The sequence below is a fragment of the Rhinatrema bivittatum genome, chromosome 9, assembly GCF_901001135.1.
Source record: "Rhinatrema bivittatum chromosome 9, aRhiBiv1.1, whole genome shotgun sequence".
NCBI classification, from domain to species: domain Eukaryota; kingdom Metazoa; phylum Chordata; class Amphibia; order Gymnophiona; family Rhinatrematidae; genus Rhinatrema; species Rhinatrema bivittatum.
In genome coordinates, this window is record NC_042623.1 from 56787727 (window position 1) to 56810971 (window position 23245).

At 43.4% G+C, this 23245-nt stretch overlaps 1 protein-coding gene across 4 annotated transcripts in view; it reads right to left on the reverse strand.

Moving 5' to 3' along the window:
- Positions 1–23245, reverse strand: part of LOC115098931 (mucin-19-like) — a 308825-nt gene that overhangs the window by 116252 nt on the left and 169328 nt on the right. For all 4 annotated transcript variants that reach the window (XM_029616058.1, XM_029616060.1, XM_029616057.1 and 1 more), the window contains 4 exons: positions 20411–20471; positions 19333–19433; positions 17780–17981; positions 4711–4833 (listed from right to left, as the gene is read on the reverse strand). In XM_029616058.1, coding sequence (XP_029471918.1) covers positions 4711–4833; positions 17780–17981; positions 19333–19433; positions 20411–20471 — 487 coding nt within the window. The remainder of the gene's footprint in view (positions 1–4710; positions 4834–17779; positions 17982–19332; positions 19434–20410; positions 20472–23245) is intronic.

Here is a 23245-nt window from a genome sequence, read left to right on the forward strand (position 1 = left end):
AGATCACAACACTCCTGGTATTAATAGGGATAGGGCACTGTGTGCAAGAAGATCACAACACCCCTGGTATCAGGGTTAGGGCACTGTGTGCAGGAAGATCACAACACCCCTGGTGCCAGGGTTAGGGTACTGTGTGCAGGAAGATCACAACACTCCTGGTATTAATAGGGATAGGGCACTGTGTGCAGAAAGATCACAACACTCCTGGTATTAATAGGGATAGGGCACTGTGTGCAAGAAGATCACAACACCCCTGGTATCAGGGTTAGGGCACTGTGTGCAGGAAGATCACAACACTCCTGGTATTAATAGGGAAAGGGCACTGTGTACATGAAGATCACCCCTGGTGCCAGGGTTAGGGCACTGTGTGCAGGAAGATCACAACACTCCTGGTATTAATAGGGATAGGGCACTGTGTGCAGGAAGATCACAACACCCCTGGTATCAGGGTTAGGGCACAGTGTGCAGGAAGATCACAACACTCCTGGTATTAATAGGGATAGGGCACTGTGTGCAGGAAGATCACAACACCCCTGGTATCAGGGTTAGGGCACTGTGTGCAGGAAGATCACAACACTCCTGGTATTAATAGGGATAGGGCACTGTGTACATGAAGATCACAACACCCCTGGTGCCAGGGTTAGGGCACTGTGTGCAGGAAGATCACAACACTCCTGGTATTAATAGGGATAGGGCACTGTGTGCAGAAGATCACAACACCCCTGGTATCAGGGTTAGGGCACTGTGTGCAGGAAGATCACAACACTCCTGGTATTAATAGGGATAGGGCACTGTGTACATGAAGATCACAACACCCCTGGTATCAGGGTTAGGGCGCTGTGTGCAGGAAGATCACAATACCCCTGGTATCAGGGTTAGGGCACAAGTTCTAGTCACATTGACTGATCACATTACTTTTTTTGTCAAGCTACCAACTGTTTCCATTTCCCATCCCCCATATACTGTCAGTGGGAACCTTGGTAACATGAATAAATAAGAGGGCAGCCAATAGGAATACATATTCATTCCTAAACTGACCTTAACTGACCTGAAAAGTGTCAAATTGTATCATTTTCTGTTAGTGCGCACTAACTGGGAGTTAGTGCGCACTAACCGTAAAAAACGATTTTTAACGATTTTTTAACTAAATAATCGTGCCAAACACGATTTTCTTCTCCTGCCAGACGATTTCAATCGTTAAGACGATATGGCACACGATTCACATCCCTATCCCATTATGCTTGTTGCCTTGACCATGTTCTCTGGCAACAAATTCTACAGCTTGATTGTGCATTGAATGAAAAAACTAGTTTCAATAATTTATTTTAAATCTCCTGATTGTTATTTAATGGAGTGTCCTCTTGTTCTAGTATTATTTGAAAGGGTAAATAATTGTCCTTTATTTGCCTTTATTTGCCCATTCATGATTTTATAGACTTCTATCCTGTTCTCTCTCAGCTATTAAAACCTTAACCTGTGTCAGCTCTCATCACTGGTGAGCTGTTGCATCCCTTTATAAATTGTGTTGCCCTCCTCTGCACCTTTTCTAGTTTGGCTATGTTTTGTTTTGGGTTTTTTTTAGATGGGGCAACCAGAAATGCATGCAGTATTCAAGGTATGGTCAATACAAAAGCAATATGATATTTTCCATTACTTTTCAGATCATTCCTAAAATTCTATTTGATTTTTTTTTTACCATCGCCACACAAGGAACTGAGGATTTCAATGTATTGTTCACAAGGATTCCAATGTGGTGAGTCTTAATATGGAACCCAGCATAGTGAACCTGTATTTGGGATTATTTTTTTCAATGTACATCATTTGGCATTTTTCCACATTAAATTTCTTCTGCCATTCAGATGCCTAGTCTCCTATTCTCACAAGGTCCTTTTGCAGTTCCTCACAATCCACTGCTGTTTTAACAACTTTGAATAGTTTCATGTCTTCTGCAGATTTTATCATCTTTCATTGTTCTTTTCCCAGATCATTTATAAATGTGTTAAATAGTAGGGATGTGAATCGTTTTAGGACGATTAAAATTATCGTCCGATAATTTTAATATCGTCTTAAACCGTTATGGAACACAATACAATAGAGATTCTAACGATTTATCGTTATAAATCGTTAGAATCGTGAGCCGGCACACTAAAACCCCCTAAAACCCACCCCCGACCCTTTAAATTAAATCCCCCACCCTCCCGAACCCCCCCCAAATGAGTTAAATAACCTGCGGGTCCAGCGCTGGTCCGAAACGGCAGCGGTCCGGAACGGGCTCCTGCTCCTGCATCTTGTTGTGTTCAGCCGGCGCCATTTTCCAAAATGGCGCCGAAAAATGGCGGCGGCCATAGGCGAACACGATTGGACGGCAGGAGGTCCTTCCGGACCCCCGCTGGACTTTTGGCAAGTCTTGTAGGGGTCAGGAGGCCCCCCACAAGCTGGCCAAAAGTTCCTGGAGGTCCAGCGGGGGTCAGGGAGCGATTTCCCGCCGCGAATCGTTTTCGTACGGCAAATGGCGCCGGCAGGAGATCGACTGCAGGAGGTCGTTCAGCGAGGCGCCGGAACCCTCGCTGAACGACCTCCTGCAGTCGATCTCCTGCCGGCGCCATTTGCCGTACGAAAACGATTCGCGGCGGGAAATCGCTCCCTGACCCCCGCTGGACCTCCAGGAACTTTTGGCCAGCTTGTGGGGGGCCTCCTGACCCCTACAAGACTTGCCAAAAGTCCAGCGGGGGTCTGGAAGGACCTCCTGCTGTCCAATCGTGTTCGCCTATGGCCGCCGCCATTTTTCGGCGCCATTTTGGAAAATGGCGCCGGCTGAACACAACAAGATGCAGGAGCAGGAGCCCGTTCCGGACCGCTGCCGTTCCGGACCCGCAGGTTATTTAACTCATTGGGGTGGGGGATTTAATTTAAAGGGTCGGGGGTGGGTTTTAGGGGGTTTTAATGTGCCGGTTTTGCGATTTTACGATTTTTCGATTTTTCACGATTTTTCACGATTTTTCACGATATTTTACCCCCCCAAACGGCAACAATACGATTCCCTCCCCCTCCCAGCCGAAATCGATCGTTAAGACGATCGAGGACACGATTCACATCTCTATTAAATAGCACATGTACAGGTCCCTGTGGCACTCCACTAATGACTTTTCTCCATTTAGAAAACTAAGCATTTAGTCCTACCCTCTGTTTCCTGTCATTTAACCAGTTACCAATCCATAATAGGACACTGCCTCCAATCTCATGACTTTAAGGATTAAATTCATCTTATGTTATTTGAAGAAATAGTTTCCTCAGCATCAACAGTGTTCCCTCTCCCAATCCTCAGACCTCTCCTCTTCCTGCACAACATTTTCTCTTCCCTCTCTTCCTTCACCTGAACCTCTCTCTGGCCCAGTTCCCTTTTGGCTGAGCAATCATCTCCCCCCCTCCAACTGGCAGGAGGAAAGTGGCACTTCATGCTGTGGCTGTCTCCTCTACTGGCCAGTTTCACTGTTAGTTTGAATGTGAGGGGTATGTTGATCTTCAGGGAACTGTCAGCACCACCCTTTTCATCCTGCAGACTGAACCCAGCCAATAGAGGAGGTAGATGCAAGCATGAAGTGTTCCTGTCTTCCTGGTAGCTGGTGGGAAAAGGATTATGCCAGGAGAATTGGGGCAGACAGAGGCTCGTGAAGAGTAAAATAGGAGGTGAGAAAGGGGATCATGGAGGATGCAAGGGGAAGAGAGAGAATCATAGGAAGGAGATAGCAGATCATGAGGGGGAGACAGAATAACATGGAGAGGGGAAGACCGAGAGGATCATGTGGTGGGGGAATAGCGAGAAACAGAGAATATCGTGTGGAGGAAGAGGAGTGGAGGATTGCATGATGGGAGAAGAGCCATCCATAATTAACTCCAAGGGAACTATGTTGCTCTCAGTTGGACCCTTCTATTCTTCCCACTGCTGGCTTCTGCCAAATTACTTTATTGCAGACTTCTGCATTCAGCTGTTATGCCCCAAAAATATGGAGCAAGATACCACAGCTCCTGTTCTTTGAGATTTGCCACCTCACCTTCTGGAAGAAAATCAAGGCTTGGCTTTTTGGCCAGGTCTCCTCCTAGATTCCATGGCAGAGACTTTCCCTTCTACCTGATTACCAGAACTTCTTAATCATGAGCCCACAACTGCGGACTCTACTGGGCTAATCCTACTTAATTGATTCTTACTACTTCTGCACTAGGTGAATTTACATTCTTGTATCCATCTCTTTAATTTTGCTGTCAAACTCACCAAGTAGACTCTTTATTATCTATTATATGTACCACTACAACCTAGACGACTGCTTACAATCTACCTCATGTCTTTAATCATATCTGCATATTTGCTTTACCTTCATGTTTAATGTTCTTTGTTTGGATTACAGTTGGTGGAGGAACTGTAATTGTAACTGTCCTCATAATTTTGATGGTAATCCACATGGAAATTACCTTAGGCAGAATATTAAATATGTATAAATAAATAAATAAATGTGTCTGGCAGGTAGAAAATGGGGGGAGGATGTGGGGACCTCCTAGAAAAAACCCATAAAATGTAATCCCTGACCTACCTAATATGTTCAGAATTCAGGCAAAGCACCACAGCATTCAATATGAGGCCCCGAAGAGCCATAGTATAGTACTAAATTTGTGCAGACATTTTCATGGCTTATGATTTAATCAATATATACATACCTTCGGGGCATCTGCACCTACTTATAAGTTCATTGGTGTTCACAGGAGCAGGATTAGAACATGTTGGTTCATTTATATGAGTGCAGTCATCAAAAACTTGATTAGCTGGACAGCTTGGCTCTGCTGTTGAAAAAATATGACAAACTGTTGTTAACCTAGAAATATAGAATATGATAGATAGGAATTATAATGCCCTTCCTGGTCCATACCATAGAGACCTCCAGCTGATCTCTGGCTTTCCCTTCATCTTTTTGCCAGTAGGGTTGCTCTATGCTTATCCCAGGCTTTCTTGAATTCCATTACTATTTTTGCCTTGAAGGCTGTTCCATGCAACTATCATTCTTTCCATGAATCAGTATTTTCTATTGTTACTCAGGAGTCTACCTCCTTGAAGCCCCGTATCATTTCTTGTTCTAGAACTTCCTTTCCACTATAAAAAACAGGTTTGGTGCTTGTGCCCTATTTATATTTTTTGAGGTATTTGAATGTTTCTATCATACCTCCCCATCTCCTTCCTTCAGTGTCATCACAGAGGATTTTTTGTTGCAGACCATGCAGCAATTTGGTAGCCTTTTTCCGGACTGCCTTGGAGGTATGGCATCCAGAACTGGACATAATATGCCAGAGGAGGTCTCACCAAAGAGTGCAGGCATGGAAATCCTACATTCTGGCTGGCCAATATTGCAGGACTGATCTTTGAAATCAATTTATTATCCTTATATGCATGTGACAGAGGCTTCCTACCCTCACCTTTCTGAACCCCCAGCACTGCTACTAGGGCCCTGGAGGTCCTACCACCTCCCCAGTAGTAGAGCCCTGGCATCCAGAGCTGAAAACCTGATGTGTGTGAGAGGCCCGGGATGGTGAACATAGGCCCCTGGGACTTTGGTGGAGCCCCTGCATTATGGGCCCTCAAACCAAAAAGGGGTTACACACAAGAACCAAAAAGAAAGAAATATTATATTTCCCATGCATTAATCTGGCTCCGGTCATACTGAAAATTGAAGAATATATACCTTGATTCAGTCAATTTAGAAATCAAATATGATGTTTGAATATCCAGCTGCAGACAACAGGCAGCACATATCCAGATAATTTTTTATCCAGCTAAAATGTTAACCAATAAGTAAGGGGAAAGGCAGTTGTTTTTCTGGGGAGTTAGATTTCTGACAAACTTAGCTGGGTAAACGCTGGTATTCATCTACGCTGCCAAATATCTCAGCAAAGTTATAGAGTCATTCATCAAAATTCATTATGGTGTTAACGCATGTGATAACACCATAATGCATGTGACAGTCAAGGTAACACGTGGCATGAATGTTAATTTTTCAAAGGGGCAGGATTGGAGAGGGGTTTGGGCAGGATTAATTAAAATGAGGGGCATTATCGCACTGTGCGATAGCATAATGCATGCTATCTCATGTTTTTAACACCAGAAATAACTACCCATTTTTTCCTGGCATTAAGCTGCGTGATATGCCTGAAACGGCCGTAATGTAATTGCAAATTGCATTTCAGCCATTTCTGGGCTTGGGGAGGGGGAAGAGGGAAAAGGGAGAGGAAGAAGGGAGCTTATTAGTCCTCTGGTATAGAGTCCATCAAGCTAGGGCAAGAGAACATTGTAGAAATCTCATCTTTGTGAGTCTTTCCTCACTCCAAATGACATCAGATCTTCACTGAGATGTACCGTGCTGTTCGTACGTCTCACTCTGCATGTAAAACTGGCCCCAAAACCCTAAACCACCACCAAAACCTTACCTCGAGTTATTAGCTGGCCCTCCTATAGTGATATAAATAGTTGACTACTATGAAGGTCTTATAATGAGTCAGTCTCTCTCTCTCTCTGTGCCCCACTGCCTCTTCTCATGATATCCATTCACAGTGTAGGACAGAGCAGAGCACAGTTCTCTGCTGTAGATGCTAGTCTATCCAATCTCCCTCTAATGAGGAAGCACTGCTGGAGAGAGGAGGAGCCACCTGACACAGTGAACCTGTGGCACAAAATGAACTTTCAGTGTGCAGTCAGTACTATGGATCAGACACTGTACAGTATGCTGAAAAAAAATGGGCTGTCTGGTCTAACACTGGGCAGTTGGCAACCCTAGTGTACAGCCCCATTGGAATCTCTACTAGAGACTTTGGCCTTGGGTTAAGACTAAGGAGTGTAGGTTACAGGAACAGTCCAACTTGCCACAACACCCCTGCTAGAGGTTATTGCAATGGGCAATTCCTTCCTGCATATTAGTAGATGACCTCCTAGGAAGACATGATTTGTGTTGATTCCATTTGATTATTGGCCTACAGCTTTCCCTGAAAAGTTTAAGAAGTGAGAAAACCACATTGCCAGTACACAGCCAGTGGTTAACAAAGTGGATTGCAATGGTTTTTGTATGTGGTGGATAATTGTGATTTTTGTTGGGAGGTAATTTTTGCCCACCATTCCCACGCATGGGAAAGAGGAGTGGGAAAATCACTGTGGATTCAGTGTGTACAGTCAACGTTTGATTCTTCAGACCAAAAGATCTCTGTGCCATTTCTAAGAATTATGGATGCCAACAGGAATCCTGAGCTAGGAAGAATCTGGGATCACACACCAGCATTTCAGCATGGAGAGGAGAAGTTTGGAGAAGGAAGGATCAAGCAGTGGATTAGGAATATACAGCTGAAAATTCTTTGGGTTTTTTGGGGGGTTTTTCTATTTGCTCCATCATTTTTTGGGGGGGAGGGGATGTTTGTTTCCATTTAATGTGCATTAAACCAAAATAGTTCACATTAAATCAAAACTAGTGCATGCTAAATGCAGGTAGTGTTCACTACTTTGATTTGGTGCACATTAATTTTTTTAGTGCATACTACAAAAATCAATGTGCACTAAAAACTAAAAATGAATTAAATTAATTTACATCTCTATAGTGGACCCATGTATTGGGATAAGAAAACTATCACAGTATGCCTGGGCAGCCCTACATTCCATCCAAGGGAGTATAAAATCAAGGGACCATAGAACAAATTATATTTTACTTATATTTTGATTGTGATTATGGATATGATAAGAAGAAAATCTAATTGGTGCCAATTGATTTCTTTTACACAAGTGAAACAGTAAACTTTTATTTTTAGAATACCCCACACTCATGTGCCCAGTCTGTTTACTGACACAGAGAAATTATAAGACACAAAGTTGAGGATACATCCACAGAAGAGAGATTTACACTCTGCCTTGGACCCTGGAGTTCTATCCTTCCCTCCCTTCCCCCCCCCCCCCCCTTCCCTTTTGGAGAATCCATGTTGGACTTAGTGGGATTTTGCATGGATTAAGCCTTGGTACTTAGTGTGCCCTTTCCTTCATAGCTACACCTAGAGGAGGGACTAAAAATGCCTCGCAAACCTTAGCAAAGAGAAAATACCCAGATCTACAGCATGGCATAAAGTCCTCCACCTGCTATTTGTAGTATGAGCCTGGTAAAGGCAAAACAAATGAATACCTGCAAAAGATCAGGTGGAACATGTTTACTGTGTGTGCTGTGGCCCAAACCCTAGCAAAGAGAAAATGCTTCACTTACCACACCCTTCTTACCAAGCAATCTCAAACTTCCTTATATAGCAATGTCCCTTCCCTATATAGTCAGCAACCCCTCCCCAATAGTCAGGAATCCCCATCATAGCATCATTTGTGGCAGCAGCAGTGCAAGAAAGAGGTCTCTGACATCTTTCCTACCTGTGAAGATCCAGCCCTTCTGGAATGACAAGACATATTTCCGAAGGAGTGATTCTTTTGTCATTAGGAGGGTGGATGATACCTATCAGTGGAGGTTCCTGCCTATGCAGGGGAAAGGCTACTGACTACTGGGGGACTCCTGCCTAGCACCTGAGAGTTCTGTTGTGGGTGTGGGGTGCAGTCACTTATTCAATAGAGAATGAGCCCTTGGATCACGGCACAACCTTAGGACGAGGCTCCAAGGTAGACACTATGGGAGGCGAGCATATCCAGGCACGGGCTGGACTTGGAGCATAACTTAGACTTGGAACATAGCTTGGAACTCTCGGACCTCTGCTGAACCTGCACACACAGAGTGAGCACCAACAACGCAATGCTGATCTCTAGGGTAGCTCTCCGGCCACTCGATAGCCCTTTTGGACCTACCACTTGGAACAGCAAGTGCTACAGGACAGACACAGGCTAAAGAAAGGACATGGCATGACAAGGAATGTGGACAAAGACATTAGCACTTGAATGAAGACTAGGAACTTGGACAAAGACTTGAATCTGAGGAACATGGACAAAGGCTCTGGAGACAAGGAACATGGACAAAGGCTCAGGTTCAGGTTAGAGTTCAGCTTCTCAGGGCATTGCACATCAGCGTGCTGTACACAGCCCACCATGGGTTGGTCGCAGACCATGCTGTCTCACTGTGTGCCCTACACAACCTGCCACAGGTTGGTTGTGGACCATGCAGGGAGCAGGACAGGCTCAGGACTCAGACGAGGATGAGCACGGGAGCTAGGACATGGCTTGGAATGAGGATCATGGCTTGGAGGGTGATTAATTTAACCCCAATATTTAAAAAGGGCTCCAGGGGCAATCTGAGAAACTACAGACCAGTTAGCCTGACTTCAGTGCCAGGAAAAATAGAGGAAAGTGTTCTAAAGATCAAAATCACAGAACAAATAGAAAGATATGGTTTAATGGAACAAAGTCAGCATGGCTTTACCCAAGGCAAGTCTTGCCTCAAAAATCTACTTCACTTTTTTGAAGGAGTTAATAACCATGTAGACAAAGGTGAACTGGTAGATGTATTTAGATTTTCAGAAGGCATTTGACAAAGTTCCTCATGAGAGGCTTCTAAGAAAAGTAAAAATCATAGGATAAGTGGCGATGTCCTTTCATGGATTACAAATAGGTTAAAAGACAGGAAAAAGAGAGTAGGATTAAATGGACAATTTTTTCAGTGGAAAAGGGTAAACAGTGGAGTGCCTCAAGGATCTGTACTAGGTAGGGATGTGAATCGTTTTAGGACGATTAAAATTATCGTCCGATAATTTTAATATCGTCTTAAACCGTTATAGAACACAATACAATAGAGATTCTAACGATTTATCGTTATAAATCGTTAGAATCGTGAGCCGGCACACTAAAACCCCCTAAAACCCACCCCCGACCCTTTAAATTAAATCCCCCACCCTCCCGAACCCCCCCCAAATGAGTTAAATAACCTGCGGGTCCAGCGCCGGTCCGGAACGGCAGCGGTCCGGAACGGGCTCCTGCTCCTGCATCTTGTTGTGTTCAGCCGGTGCCATTTTCCAAAATGGCGCCGAAAAATGGCGGCGGCCATAGGCGAACACGATTGGACGGCAGGAGGTCCTTCCGGACCCCCGCTGGACTTTTGGCAAGTCTTGTAGGGGTCAGGAGGCCCCCCACAAGCTGGCCAAAAGTTCCTGGAGGTCCAGCGGGGGTCAGGGAGCGATTTCCCGCCGCGAATCGTTTTCGTACGGCAAATGGCGCCGGCAGGAGATCGACTGCAGGAGGTCGTTCAGCGAGGCGCCGGAACCCTCGCTGAACGACCTCCTGCAGTCGATCTGCCGGCGCCATTTGCCGTACGAAAACGATTCGCGGCGGGAAATCGCTCCCTGACCCCCGCTGGACCTCCAGGAACTTTTGGCCAGCTTGTGGGGGGCCTCCTGACCCCTACAAGACTTGCCAAAAGTCCAGCGGGGGTCCGGAAGGACCTCCTGCCGTCCAATCGTGTTCGCCTATGGCCGCCGCCATTTTTCGGCGCCATTTTGGAAAATGGCGCCGGCTGAACACAACAAGATGCAGGAGCAGGAGCCCGTTCCGGACCGCTGCCGTTCCGGACCGGCACTGGACCCGCAGGTTATTTAACTCATTTGGGGGGGGTTCGGGAGCGTGGGGGATTTAATTTAAAGGGTCGGGGGTGGGTTTTAGGGGGTTTTAATGTGCCGGTTTTGAGATTTTTCGATTTTTCGATTTTTCACGATTTTTCACGATATTTTACCCCCCCAAACGGCAACAATACGATTCCCTCCCCCTCCCAGCCGAAATCGATCGTTAAGACGATCGAGGACACGATTCACATCTCTAGTACTAGAACTCGTGCTTTTCAATATATTTATAAATGATCTGGAAAGGAATGCAATGAGTGAAGTAATCAAATTTGCAGATGATACAAAATTATTCAGAGTTGTTAAATGACAAGCAGATTGTGATAAATTGCAGGAGGACCTTGTAAGACTGGAAAATTGGACATCCAAATGGCAGATGAAATTTATTGTGGATAATTACAAGGTGATGCATATAGGGAAAAATAACCCATGCTGTAGTTACACAATGTTAGGTTCCATATTAGGAGCTACCACCCAGGAAAGAGATCTAGGCATCATAGTGGATAATACATTGAAATTGTCGGCTCAGTGTGCTGCGGCAGTCAAAAAAGCAAACAGAATGTTAGGAATTATTAGGAAGGGATTGGTGAATAAAACGGAAAATGTCATAATGCTTCTGTATCGCTCCATGGAGAGACTGCACCTTGAATACTGTGTACAATTCTGGTTGCCGCATCTCAAACAAGATATAGTTGCAATGGAGAAGGAACAGAGAAGGGCGACCAAAATGATAAAGGGGATGGAACAACTCACCTATGAGGAAAGACTAAAGAGGTTTGGGCTGTTCAGCTTGGATAAGAAAAGGTTGAATGGAGATTTGATAGAGGTCTTTAAAATCATGAGATATCTATAATGGGTAAATGTGAATTGGTTATTTACTCTTTTGGATAATAGAAGGACTAGGGGGCACTCCATGAGGTTAGCATGTAGCACATTTAAAACTAATCAGAGAAAATTCTTTTTCACTCAATGTACAATTAAACTCTGGAATTTGTTACCAGAGGATGTGGTTAGTGCAGATAGTGTAGCTGAGTTAAAAAGAGGTTTGGATACATTCTTGGAGGGGAAGTCCATTACCTGCTATTAATCAAGTTGACTTAGAAAATAGCCACTGCTATTACTAGCATCAATAGCATGGGATATACTTAGTTTTTGGGTACTTGCCAGGTACTTGTAGCCTGGATTAGTCACTGTTCAAAACAGGAAGCTGGTTTTGATGGACCCTTGGTCTGACCCAATATGGCAATTTCTTATGTTCCTATGGAACAAGGATCATGGCTTGGAACGAGGAACAAGGAGATCTGCTGGTTAGACAAGCTCCATGAGCCCTGGAACTAGGAACATGACTACGAATATGACTTGGAACTTGGAATTCTAAAAACAAGGATGGACTCTGAAAACTTGATCCAGTGAAGACAGACTTGGAAACAGTCCCTGTGCCAGGAAGCATCCTACACAGCCCCCCATGGGCTGGTCATGGACCAGGACACTGGCACACCTGGAGGAAGGGTGAGAGAGGATCTAGAGGGCTGACCTTGGAACGAAGACAGGAACATCAGGAACCTGATCGAAGACTTGGACGAGGCACCAACGAGAGACCAGGAACATGGAATGTAGAACATGAAAGAGCTCCGCCGAGGATCAAGGAGATCAGGAACTTGGAACAGGAACATGGAACAGGAATAAGAACATCAGGAACAACCAACGAAGAACATGAAGACTATCAAGACAAAATAATGACAACGGAAGACCTTGTAGGAAGAAGAGCCATGGAAAACCATGAGGATCCATTGTGAAGGCCCCAAGGAAGTAGCAGAGAAGCCCTTTTATAGGGCTGAAGGACTGATGAGATAGTGACATTATCAAGGAGGGCCATGAGACTTTTCCCACCATGGGCCCTTTAAATTATGAAGAGAGGCATACAAGTGTGCATAGGACATCAGGTGCAGGATGAAGTCAACAGCATTCCCAGCCGCATCGAGGGGCCTGCATTGTCAGCATCCCAGCTGCGAAGATCAGCAGCAGCGGCTCCCCAGCCACAAGGATGGCAGGAGCAGCTACGGTGGCTTGAGCCGCAAAGAAAGGAAATGCAGGTGGCATTCGTGCCGCAAAGAAGCAGGTGTCGACAGCACCGGAGCCGTGAGGAGCTGGAGATATCGACGGCATTCCTGTCGCGAAGATGGCAAGGCAGCAGCAGGTGTGATGATGGCTTCAACGCCGCAAGGACTAGCTCTTCGGCGGCAGCAGCAATAGTGTCAATAGCGGCAGCAGCAGCCCTACTGCAAGCGAGCACACTTGCAGGCAAGGTGAGAGGCCACTCGTGGGCTTGTCCCGCAGCTGCATCACAACAAGTTCTTGGTAAGAGGGGTCTGGTAAACAGGGCATTTTCTCTTTGCTAGAGTTTGGGAGAAAGGAAATCTCCCTTGCAAACCAATCCTAAAATGAAAGAGCCAGTCAGTACAGGGGATTTCAGACCACAGCACAGAGTAAAATGTTACAATTGTATTTATTTATTTATTTATTTAACTCTTTTCTATACCGACATTCATGATACCGATCATATCATATAGATTTACAAGGAACAAGGGGATTATAACATTAACATTGAAGAAGAAGCAAAGTTACAAGAAAACAGGGTTGAGGGAACTTGGGAGCTGAAGTGGCTAGAAGCTGCGGTTTAACGAAATAAGCTTAACAAGAGTATATTGGAAGTGCCTTGAGTCATATATGGTAGGGATGTGAATCGTTTTTTGACGATTTAAAATATCGTCCGATATATTTTAAATCGTCAAAAATCGTTAGGGCCACGATACAATACCAATTCCCCCGATTTATCGTCAAAAAATCGTAAATCGGGGGAAGGGGGAGGGCAGGAAAACCGGCACACTAAAACCCCCTAAAACCCACCCCCGACCCTTTAAATTAAATCCCCCACCCTCCCGAAACCCCCCCAAATGCCTTAAATTACCTGGGAGTCCTCCGTAGCGGCGGTCCGTGGCTAAATTGGGGGAAGGGGGAGAGCAGGAAAACCGGCACACTAAATCGTGAGGTCTTCAGCCGGCGCCATTTATTAAAATGGCCGCCGCAAAATGGCGGCGGCCATAGACCAAAACGATTCGACGCAAGAGGTTGTTCCAGACCCCCGCTGGACTTTTGGCAAGTCTTCTGGGGGTCAGGAGGCCCCCCCAAGCTGGCCAAAAGTTCCTGGGGGTCCAGCGGGGGTCAAGGAGCGATTTCCTGCCGCGAATCGTTTTCCGTACGGAAAATGGCGCCGGCAGGAGATCGACTGCAGGAGGTCGTTCAGCGAGGGTCCGGTAATAATGGGAGACTTCAATTACCTATACAAAAACACGTGGTATTGGGAAATTAAGTAATTACAACGCTATAGAATTTTTTCTTATGTGTTTAAGGACCATCATACCACCCACAGTGCTCACAAGTCAAACTTGCATCTCATGCACTTCCACGGGGTCACATTTAATCAATTGGTCCAGATGGAGGGCATCACAATTCAATCTTATATATTTTTTTGAATTTTTTGCTATATATATTAAAAGGCAACTTCCCTTGTTTCTGGGTTATCGGGGTAAATTCTCCCGTAGCTGTCGGGGTAACTTGTCCATATTAAAAGGCAACTTCCCTTGTTTCTGGGTTATCGGGGTAAATTCTCCCGTAGCTGTCGGGGTAACTTGTCCGACGCGCGCGTTTCGCCACATCAGCTGCTTCAGAGACATCCGTTTTCAAACTCTCCTGATCCAGCACAGCCCCATATCTTGAACGGGGGTACAAGCAAAACAATTTCATGCGAGGTGCCGAAAGTCCATCAGTTTTTCGAACGCCGACACCGTCTCCCTGCCCAGTTAACTGGGCAGGGAGACGGTGTCGGCGTTCGAAAAACTGTACCCCCGTTCAAGATATGGGGCTGTGCTGGATCAGGAGAGTTTGAAAACGGATGTCTCTGAAGCAGCTGATGTGGCGAAACGCGCGCGTCGGACAAGTTACCCCGACAGCTACGGGAGAATTTACCCCGATAACCCAGAAACAAGGGAAGTTGCCTTTTAATATGGACAAGTTACCCCGACAGCTACGGGAGAATTTACCCCGATAACCCAGAAACAAGGGAAATTGCCTTTTAATATATATAGCAAAAAATTCAAAAAAATATATAAGATTGAATTGTGATGCCCTCCATCTGGACCAATTGATTAAATGTGACCCCGTGGAAGTGCATGAGATGCAAGTTTGACTTGTGAGCACTGTGGGTGGTATGATGGTCCTTAAACACATAAGAAAAAATTCTATAGCGTTGTAATTACTTAATTTCCCAATACCACGTGTTTTTGTATAGCTTATTTCAATCGTGGGATTTTTCATTAAGAGAATTTGTGTATTTGGTTTAGACTTCAATTACCCCAATATTGACTGGGTAAATGTATCATCGGGACACGCTAGAGAGATAACATTCCTGGATGGAATAAATGATAACTTTATGGAGCAATTGGTTCAGGAACTGACAAGAGAGGGAGACATTTTAGATCTAATTCTCAGTGGAGCACAGGACTTGGTGAGAGAGGTAACGGTGGTGGGGCCGCTTGGCAATAGTGATCATAATATGATCAAATTTGATTTAATAACTGGAAGAGAAACAGTGTGCAAATCCACGGCTCTCGTGCTAAACTTTCAAAAGGGAAACTTTGATAAAATGAGAAAAATTGTTAGAAAAAAACTGAAAGGAGCAGCTACAAAAGTAAAAAATGTCCAAGATGCATACCATTCTAGAAGCACAGTCCAGATGATTTCCACACATTAAGAAAGGTGGAAAGAAGGCAAAACGATTACCGGCATGGTTAAAAGGGGAGGTGAAAGAAGCTATTTTAGCCAAAAGATCTTCATTCAAAAATTAGAAGAAAGATCCAACAGAAGAAAATTGGTTAAAGCATAAACGTTGGCAAGTTAAATGTAAGACATTGAAAAGACAGGCTAAGAGAGAATTTGAAAAGAAGTTGGCCGTAGAGGCAAAAACTCACAGTAAAAACTTTTTAAAATATATCCGGAGCAGAAAGCCTGTGAGGGAGTCAGTTGGACCGTTAGATGATCGAGAAGAGAAGGCCATTGCAGAAAGATTAAATGATTTCTATGCTTCAGTGTTTACTGAAGAGGATGTTGGGGAGGTACCCATGATGGAGAAGGTTTTCATGGGTAATGATTCAGATGGACTGAATCAAATCAGACCTGATTGACAAACTGAAGACTAGTAAATCACCTGGACCGGATGGTATACACCCCAGAGTTCTGAAGGAACTAAAAAATGAAATTTCAGAACTATTAGTAAAAATTTGTAAACTATCATTAAAATCATCCATTGTACCTGAAGACTGGAGGATAGCAAATGTAACCCCAATATTTAAAAAGGGCTCCAGGGGCGATCCAGGAAACTACTGACCAGTTAGCCTGACTTCAGTGCCAGGAAAAATAGTGGAAAGTGTACTAAACATCAAAATCACAGAACATATAGAAAGACATGGTTTAATGGAACAAAGTCAGCATGGCTTTACCCAAGGAAAGTCTTGCCTCACAAATCTGCTTCACTTTTTTGAAGGAGTTAATAAACATGTGGATAAAGGTGAACCGGTAGATGTAGTATACTTTGTTTTCAGAAGGCGTTTGATAAAGTTCCTTATGAGAGGCTTCTAGGAAAAGTAAAAAGTCATGGGATAGGTGGCGATGTCCTTTCGTGGATTGCAAACTGGCTAAAAAACAGGAAACAGAGAGTAGGATTAAATGGACAATTTTCTCAGTGGAAGGGAGTAGTCAGTGGAGTGCCTCAGAGATCTGTATTGGGACCCTTACTTTTTAATATATTTATAAATGATCTGGAAAGAAATACAATGAGTGAGATAATCAAATTTGCAGATGACACAAAACTGTTCAGAGTAGTTAAATCACAAGCAGATTGTGATAAATTGCAGGAAGACCTTGTGAGACTGGAAAATTGGGCATCCAAATGGCAGATGAAATTTAATGTGGATAAGTGCAAGGTGATGCATATAGGGAAAAATAACCCATGCTATAATTACACAATGTTGGGTTCCATATTAGGTGCTACAACCCAAGAAAAAGATCTAGGTGTCATAGTGGATAACACATTGAAATCGTCGGTTCAGTGTGCTGCGGCAGTCAAAAAAGCAAACAGAATTTTGGGAATTATTAGAAAGGGAATGGTGAACAAAACGGAAAATGACATAATGCCTCTGTATCGCTCCATGGTGAGACCGCAACTTGAATACTATGTACAATTCTGGTCGCCGCATCTCAAAAAAAGATATAATTGCGATGGAGAAGGTACAGAGAAGGTCTACCAAAATGATAAGGGGAATGGAACAGCTCCCCTATGAGGAAAGACTAAAGAGTTTAGGACTTTTCAGCTTGGAGAAGAGACGGCTGAGGGGGGATATGATAGAGGTGTTTAAAATCATGAGAGATCTAGAACGGGTAGATGTGAATCGGTTATTTACTCTTTCGGATAATAGAAAGACTAGGGAGCACTCCATGAAGTTAGTATGGGGCACATTTAAAACTAATTGGAGAAAGTTTTTTTTACTCAACGCATAGTTAAACTCTGGAATTTATTGCCAGAAGATGTGGTTAGTGCAGTTAGTATAGCTGTGTTTAAAAAAGGATTGGAAAAGTTCTTGGAGGAGAAGTCCATTACCTGCTATTAAGTTCACCTAGAGAACAGCCACTGCCATTAGCAATGGTAACATGGAATAGACTTAGTTTTTGGGTACTTGCCAGGTTCTTATGGCCTGGATTGGCCACTGTTGGAAACAGGATGCTGGGCTTGATGGACCCTTGGTCTGACCCAGTATGGCATATTCTTATGTTCTTATGTTCTTAAATGCACACTTATTCTGGCATCATATGGATTTTAATGTACACAAGACATTAAAGTTACATGGGTGCCTTCAACAACCCAGGTCAGATGCATGGAAATTCATTTATTGATTTCCAATGATGCTTTTTTTTGTTACTCTTCACTTCAGTGGGCTGTGCATACAGTAAAGATTTTTTCCCCACAGGCACAGAATGGGGGAAGAAGCTTTTATTTAATAAGGCCCTATGAATTTTGCTATGAGGGAAAAAAAAAACTTCACAGTGGAAGGCATACCAATATCACAAACGTTTCTCCAGCTTCTCATATCCTTAGGACATCCTCTTTTTGTACATTTGCGGGCTAGCTCTGTAAACGTAGCTTCACTTCCCTTTGTTCCATTATTACAATAATCGATAGCGCAGACATTTATGTACCCATCCAGGCAGTTAGTAGGAACACAGGATTCAAAGCACATGTGTATTTTCTGGCTGCAGTACTGAAAACATGAAGTAAAAATATATTTGTAAGGTTACTAACAAAACCACCTTTCCAAAAGTAATTGCATGAGTAATCTGGGAAACCAAATGTATTTAAATATACTTCACAATTTAGAAAAAATGTATAAATCAGCTGTAATTGATTGTATTTTCTAGGTATTTGTTTAACAGAGTACAATCACAATACCATTTTAATGATAAGGCAAGTATTATGTAATTATATGATGTGGTCACATTTCTAAAGGTTTAGGTGCCTAATTTTGGAAGTTAGGATCTTAAATTGCCCCCTTTTAAAACTGATGAGGTCTGCGTGCCTAAATTTAGAATCCTATTTTACTAGGCACTTCATTTAGGTGCCTACAAATTGGGCGATTACAGAGGCAGAGTTAGGTGGAGGTGGTAGACAGGAAGTTAGGTGTTCCTCAGCTGATGTTACGGATTGGCAGCCAACTTTGGTCCCTAAATCTAAGCAAATGAATTGCAGTCCTAAATTCATCCACCACACCACCACCCCTCCTCCAGAAGTTTTATGAGATGAATTTTCAGCAGAAAACTTAGGTGCCTAATTTTGACTGAAAATTCCCTCCTAAATGTAGACATCTAATTTTGATACTGAGCATTTTTTGAGAATTGATACCTATGGGATACATTTTCAGCCGGTGTGTGGCTCGGCTAATTAGCCAGATAAACATATCCAGCTTAGTAGTAGGGTATATTCAGTATAAGGCTCAACCAGAGTTAGCCGCATAAGTTAAGCGGCTAACTCCGAATATCAGAATGCCTCTTGCCTACCCACGGAATGCCCCCTTCTTATCCAGCTACATGCTAGCTGGGTAACTAGTTATCCAGCTAGAATTTAACTGTATAAGAGCTAAACATAGCCGGGTAAGCCACTTAGACAGATAACTATTACGTTATCTGTCTAAATGGCTTTTGAATATGGACCTCTAAGTGACTAACCTTTCACCCATTTTTTGTATCAAACAAAGTCACACATAGCAACCTGATCTTATAGATTAACTCATGTTTGAAAATGAGGTTGGACTTATGCGTGCCTGAAATTTGGCTCTTAACTCTGCACTACTGAAACTTTACACCTTATTGGAATCCGCCCCTCCCTGTGGACATGAAAAGGGAGGCAAGCCTCAGTGAATCATGGCCATTATCTTAGCTCTATTCCAGGAGACTTGCTTTTATACATGATAAGTTTTATCAAATAGATTCCCCCCCCCAAAAAAAAAAAACAACAAAAAAACAAAACACTGATGACAGCAGGTCCCTATCACCTGTACCCACAAAGTCACTGCAGTGCAAAATTTCTTCAACAAAAAATGTGTTAAATTTGTCTACCTCTATTCCTTCTTTACATGGTTCATCTGCTCCGCAATTAGTTATTTCTGTCCCATTCTTATTTTCAATTGCATAATCTTGAACGCCTTTAGTGGGATTGTCTTCAAAAGAAAAAGTTGAAAATGTCCCAATATAGAAGAATTCTAATCGTTTCACAGTCCTTCTGTCTAATTCTGAAAATTGCTACAGGCAATATATATGTCAATGGTGAGATCTGTATGCGGTACATCATATGCAAATCAAGTAGATGGATAATTAGAGATGGGAAAAATAATCTGATTTTAGGATAACTTTTCCAAATCATGTCATCATTCAGGTATTTCTGGCTGGATGTGAGCTAGCAGATCGCAATCCAAAATGTCACACAAACGATCTCCAAAAGTGAGAGAAAAATATTAAAAGGCCATGATGTTATCTGGGACTTTATTTTTATCTTGATATTTGCAAACTTTTTATGGGATGTTTTTATGTTATCTATTTCTTATATATTGCTAATCCTACAGTAGTAACATGTATTCATTTTTCAGGTGATCCTGTCAGGCAAGTCTGCTTTCTTTATTCCTTTCCCATCTAGGCATTATACACCACTTTAGAAAATCTCCAGGGCTTCCCTGTTTCCTCTGACAGCTATTCTACAGAGGATACACTCAAACAACTTCCAGTGGTCAAGAGAACAGGATGCAAGGTTTGCAAAGGCTTTTACAATGCTACAGTTTGACCATCTGCAAGGTGTCACCTTACCATGAGTGCATATGCGACTGAAAAATCCTGAACTAAGATATGGAGCAGACTGTCCACAAGCTGCAACTTTCTGTAGTAAGCCACAGACAAGACACAAGCAGCTCTGTAAACATCATCAAGTTGAACCTCATAGTAAGGAGTTTCCTGAGGCCAGAGGGCACATTTTGAAGATCATAGGCTGTAAAATCCCAAATCCCACAAAACCTTTGGATATAATCAATGATTCACTGGATGACCGACTTTCCCGCATTTGGACGGATAGTTCCTCATTTTGATTTTTAAAAAATGAGCAATATTTGTAAATAAATAACGATTATTTATTTATTTGCTTTCATACCTGAGTTGCCATTAGAGTTTCCACAGTAACCACATATTTCAATATCCTCACAACCTTCAATCTAAAATGTAAATTATCCATGTTTAGATTAAATAATTAATGAATATGAAAAGTGACAACCATATTATTCCCCTGATCCCCTTTACAAAAACACATGTACTACAGAGACTGCTAAAAAGCAAAGGGCAATCGCAGACACACAAATAATTTAAAAAAAACAAAACAGGATTCCCTACTTTTGTTAATGGGATGAGCCTCCAGACTAGCACTTTACCCCATACCCTCCCACACCTTCTGCAATTTTCTCAAAAAAAAAACTCTTCTAAAAAAGAGACAGACCTTTCTGTTGCTTTTTCTCAATTGGATAAATGGTTTATGTACTATATTTTAGCACTGGGGGCAATTTTCAGAAAGCCTGCATAGAGGCAAAAAATAAATGTATATATGAATCACCTCCACTACAAACAATTTGAGGTGATTTACAATAATCATATTAAAATGCATTTCAATAAATAAAAGCAAAGGCATACATATTATAAAACATTTGTTAACACATCAACATATACTCTCAAATTTCTACACCACATAAAAATTCCACAGTACTGGTATCATACAATGAAAACCTCTCACTACACGTCGGACGGGCACATCTTAACCAAGTTGTCTTTAATAGCCTGTACATAGTTCCTAATTTCTAATTGGGTTTTGGATTCTCAGTTGAAGCTCTGGGTCTATCCAGCTAACTCTTAGGATAATAAGAGCCTACAATCAAAAACCCCTAAGAGGACCTTAAGGACAATCTTTTGGGAATTCTCCATCCTGACAGACGTCTCATCCAAAGGTCAATAGCAGGTCCTAAGAGTGGGGTGCATCGAGGCCCCTTGTAAAGTATAGCTTGAAAGGTTTTAGAGGCACATTGCCACCAATTTTACAGTGCCCACTCTGTGCGTGCTGCCCTGTTCCTATTTAAGGACAGACAGACAGACAGACACACACACACACAAACACACACACACACACACACCCTCCACCCTCCACCCCACCCCCATTTTTGGATGTGTGGATTTTTAATTGGACATCAGAGAGGAAGAAGTGTTTTCTGCTGAGTTTCCTGATTTTTAGTTTGAGAAGAAATCCTAGGTCCCCACACTCTGGGCCTGGGTTAGGAGAAGCATTGAGAGATTCTTTTGAGTGTTGTCCCTTTTTGAGGAGGACAGAAGTGTTTAATCTGGACTTTTGTTGAAGAATGTTTTCCACACTTTCCATTTTTGCACATTGGGGAATATTTCATCCTAGCTGAAACCCCCTGAAATTGGCCAGAGGCCTCTATTTACTGTCCTCCTCACCATACTAATCCTAGCACTCCCATCCACCCTCCTCAGCCCTACCCTTGCACCTCCTTCCCTTCTCCTCAATCCGTACACAGCACACTCTGTTCCCTCCCCAGGTCCACCCCGGCACAATTATACCTGCTGCCCCTGCCCAGCCTAGTTCTAGCACACTCCCAATCACCCTCCCTAGCCTGACTCCAGCACACTTTGCCTCTCCACTCCCTAGCCTAACTACAACACTCTCTTCTACTACCTCCCCAGCCTGACTTCAGCACATACTGCCCCGTTTGATGCCAGTATTCTTATCTGCTTAGCCCAATCCCCCTACCTAAACTGACCCCAGCATACTGTCACCTCTTCACAGTTTAAGCCCAGCAAGCTGACCTCCCCTGATCCCCAGCCTGATCCCAACACTCCCTTCCTTTTTTCCTCAGTGCCCCCCCCCCCCACCCCCTATACCCAACTCCCAGCCCAGTCCCAGCATACAATTTTTCCCTGCCCAGGCTGGCTTGGCACATTCCTGATCTCCTTCTCCTTAGTCAGGATCCAGCACAGTCCCAATCCCATTCCCAGCCTGCCCCCCCCCCCCCCAACATACACACATTATTCAAAATAAAGAAACATCAAACAAACCTCAGAAAAAGTCAAGGAAATGAAAGTACCCCCTCCCCCACCCACCAAACCCACTTCAGCCAAGGCCTTTCCTGGCCCCCAGACCCACCTTACCCCAACCATTTTCTATCCCAACCCTTAAGTCATTTTGTTTCATGTCTTCCTGGAGCAGGAACACCAGTCACTAATCCACCAGATTCAAAATTTTAAAAGTTCAGGGTCTGTAGTTCCCTTGCCCACCCATCCTACTTCAGTGAAAAACCCCAGCCCTTATCAAATCCCCATTCCACAGAGTTTCATGGATGAGGAGCCATCTCCCAGTGCTCCTGCTTTAGTCCTCCGACTTAGCAAAATGGCTGCCATTCAACCCAAGGGCTGGTGCCATTAGATTGTACAGCAGATCTGCCAGTGGTCATTATGTTAAATTGGTGAACTAGGGCAAGAGCTCTGGTGAATTGCTCCTACCTGCTGAAGTCCTACCAGTTTCTGGCAGACACCAAGCCTATGATATGTATTGCTTATTTTGTATTTCTTTCCAACTGAGAAATGCAGCATCTACTTAATCCAGTCAGAGAGTAGAGTTTGAATCTTAATCCATTGTCTGAGGGGAGAAAAGAAACAAAGAGGAGGGGAGAAAAATGGAACCCATCTGTTTATGACCACTTAAATACCTCTCTGGAATTCAAGAGTTGGAATAAAGAGGTATTATTCAGATACAACAAGCGTGAGGAGGTGTTTATCAGGACAACTGAGTTAAGATTATGGAGAATGGGAGTTAACTGTTGTTCACTAGTAAAGACTTTCCGGTAAAGAACTCAGCTACCAGTAGAGTAGAAAGGGAGCTGTTTGGAGATTTCATGCTTGAAGAAAATCCAGATTCACAGATTTATCA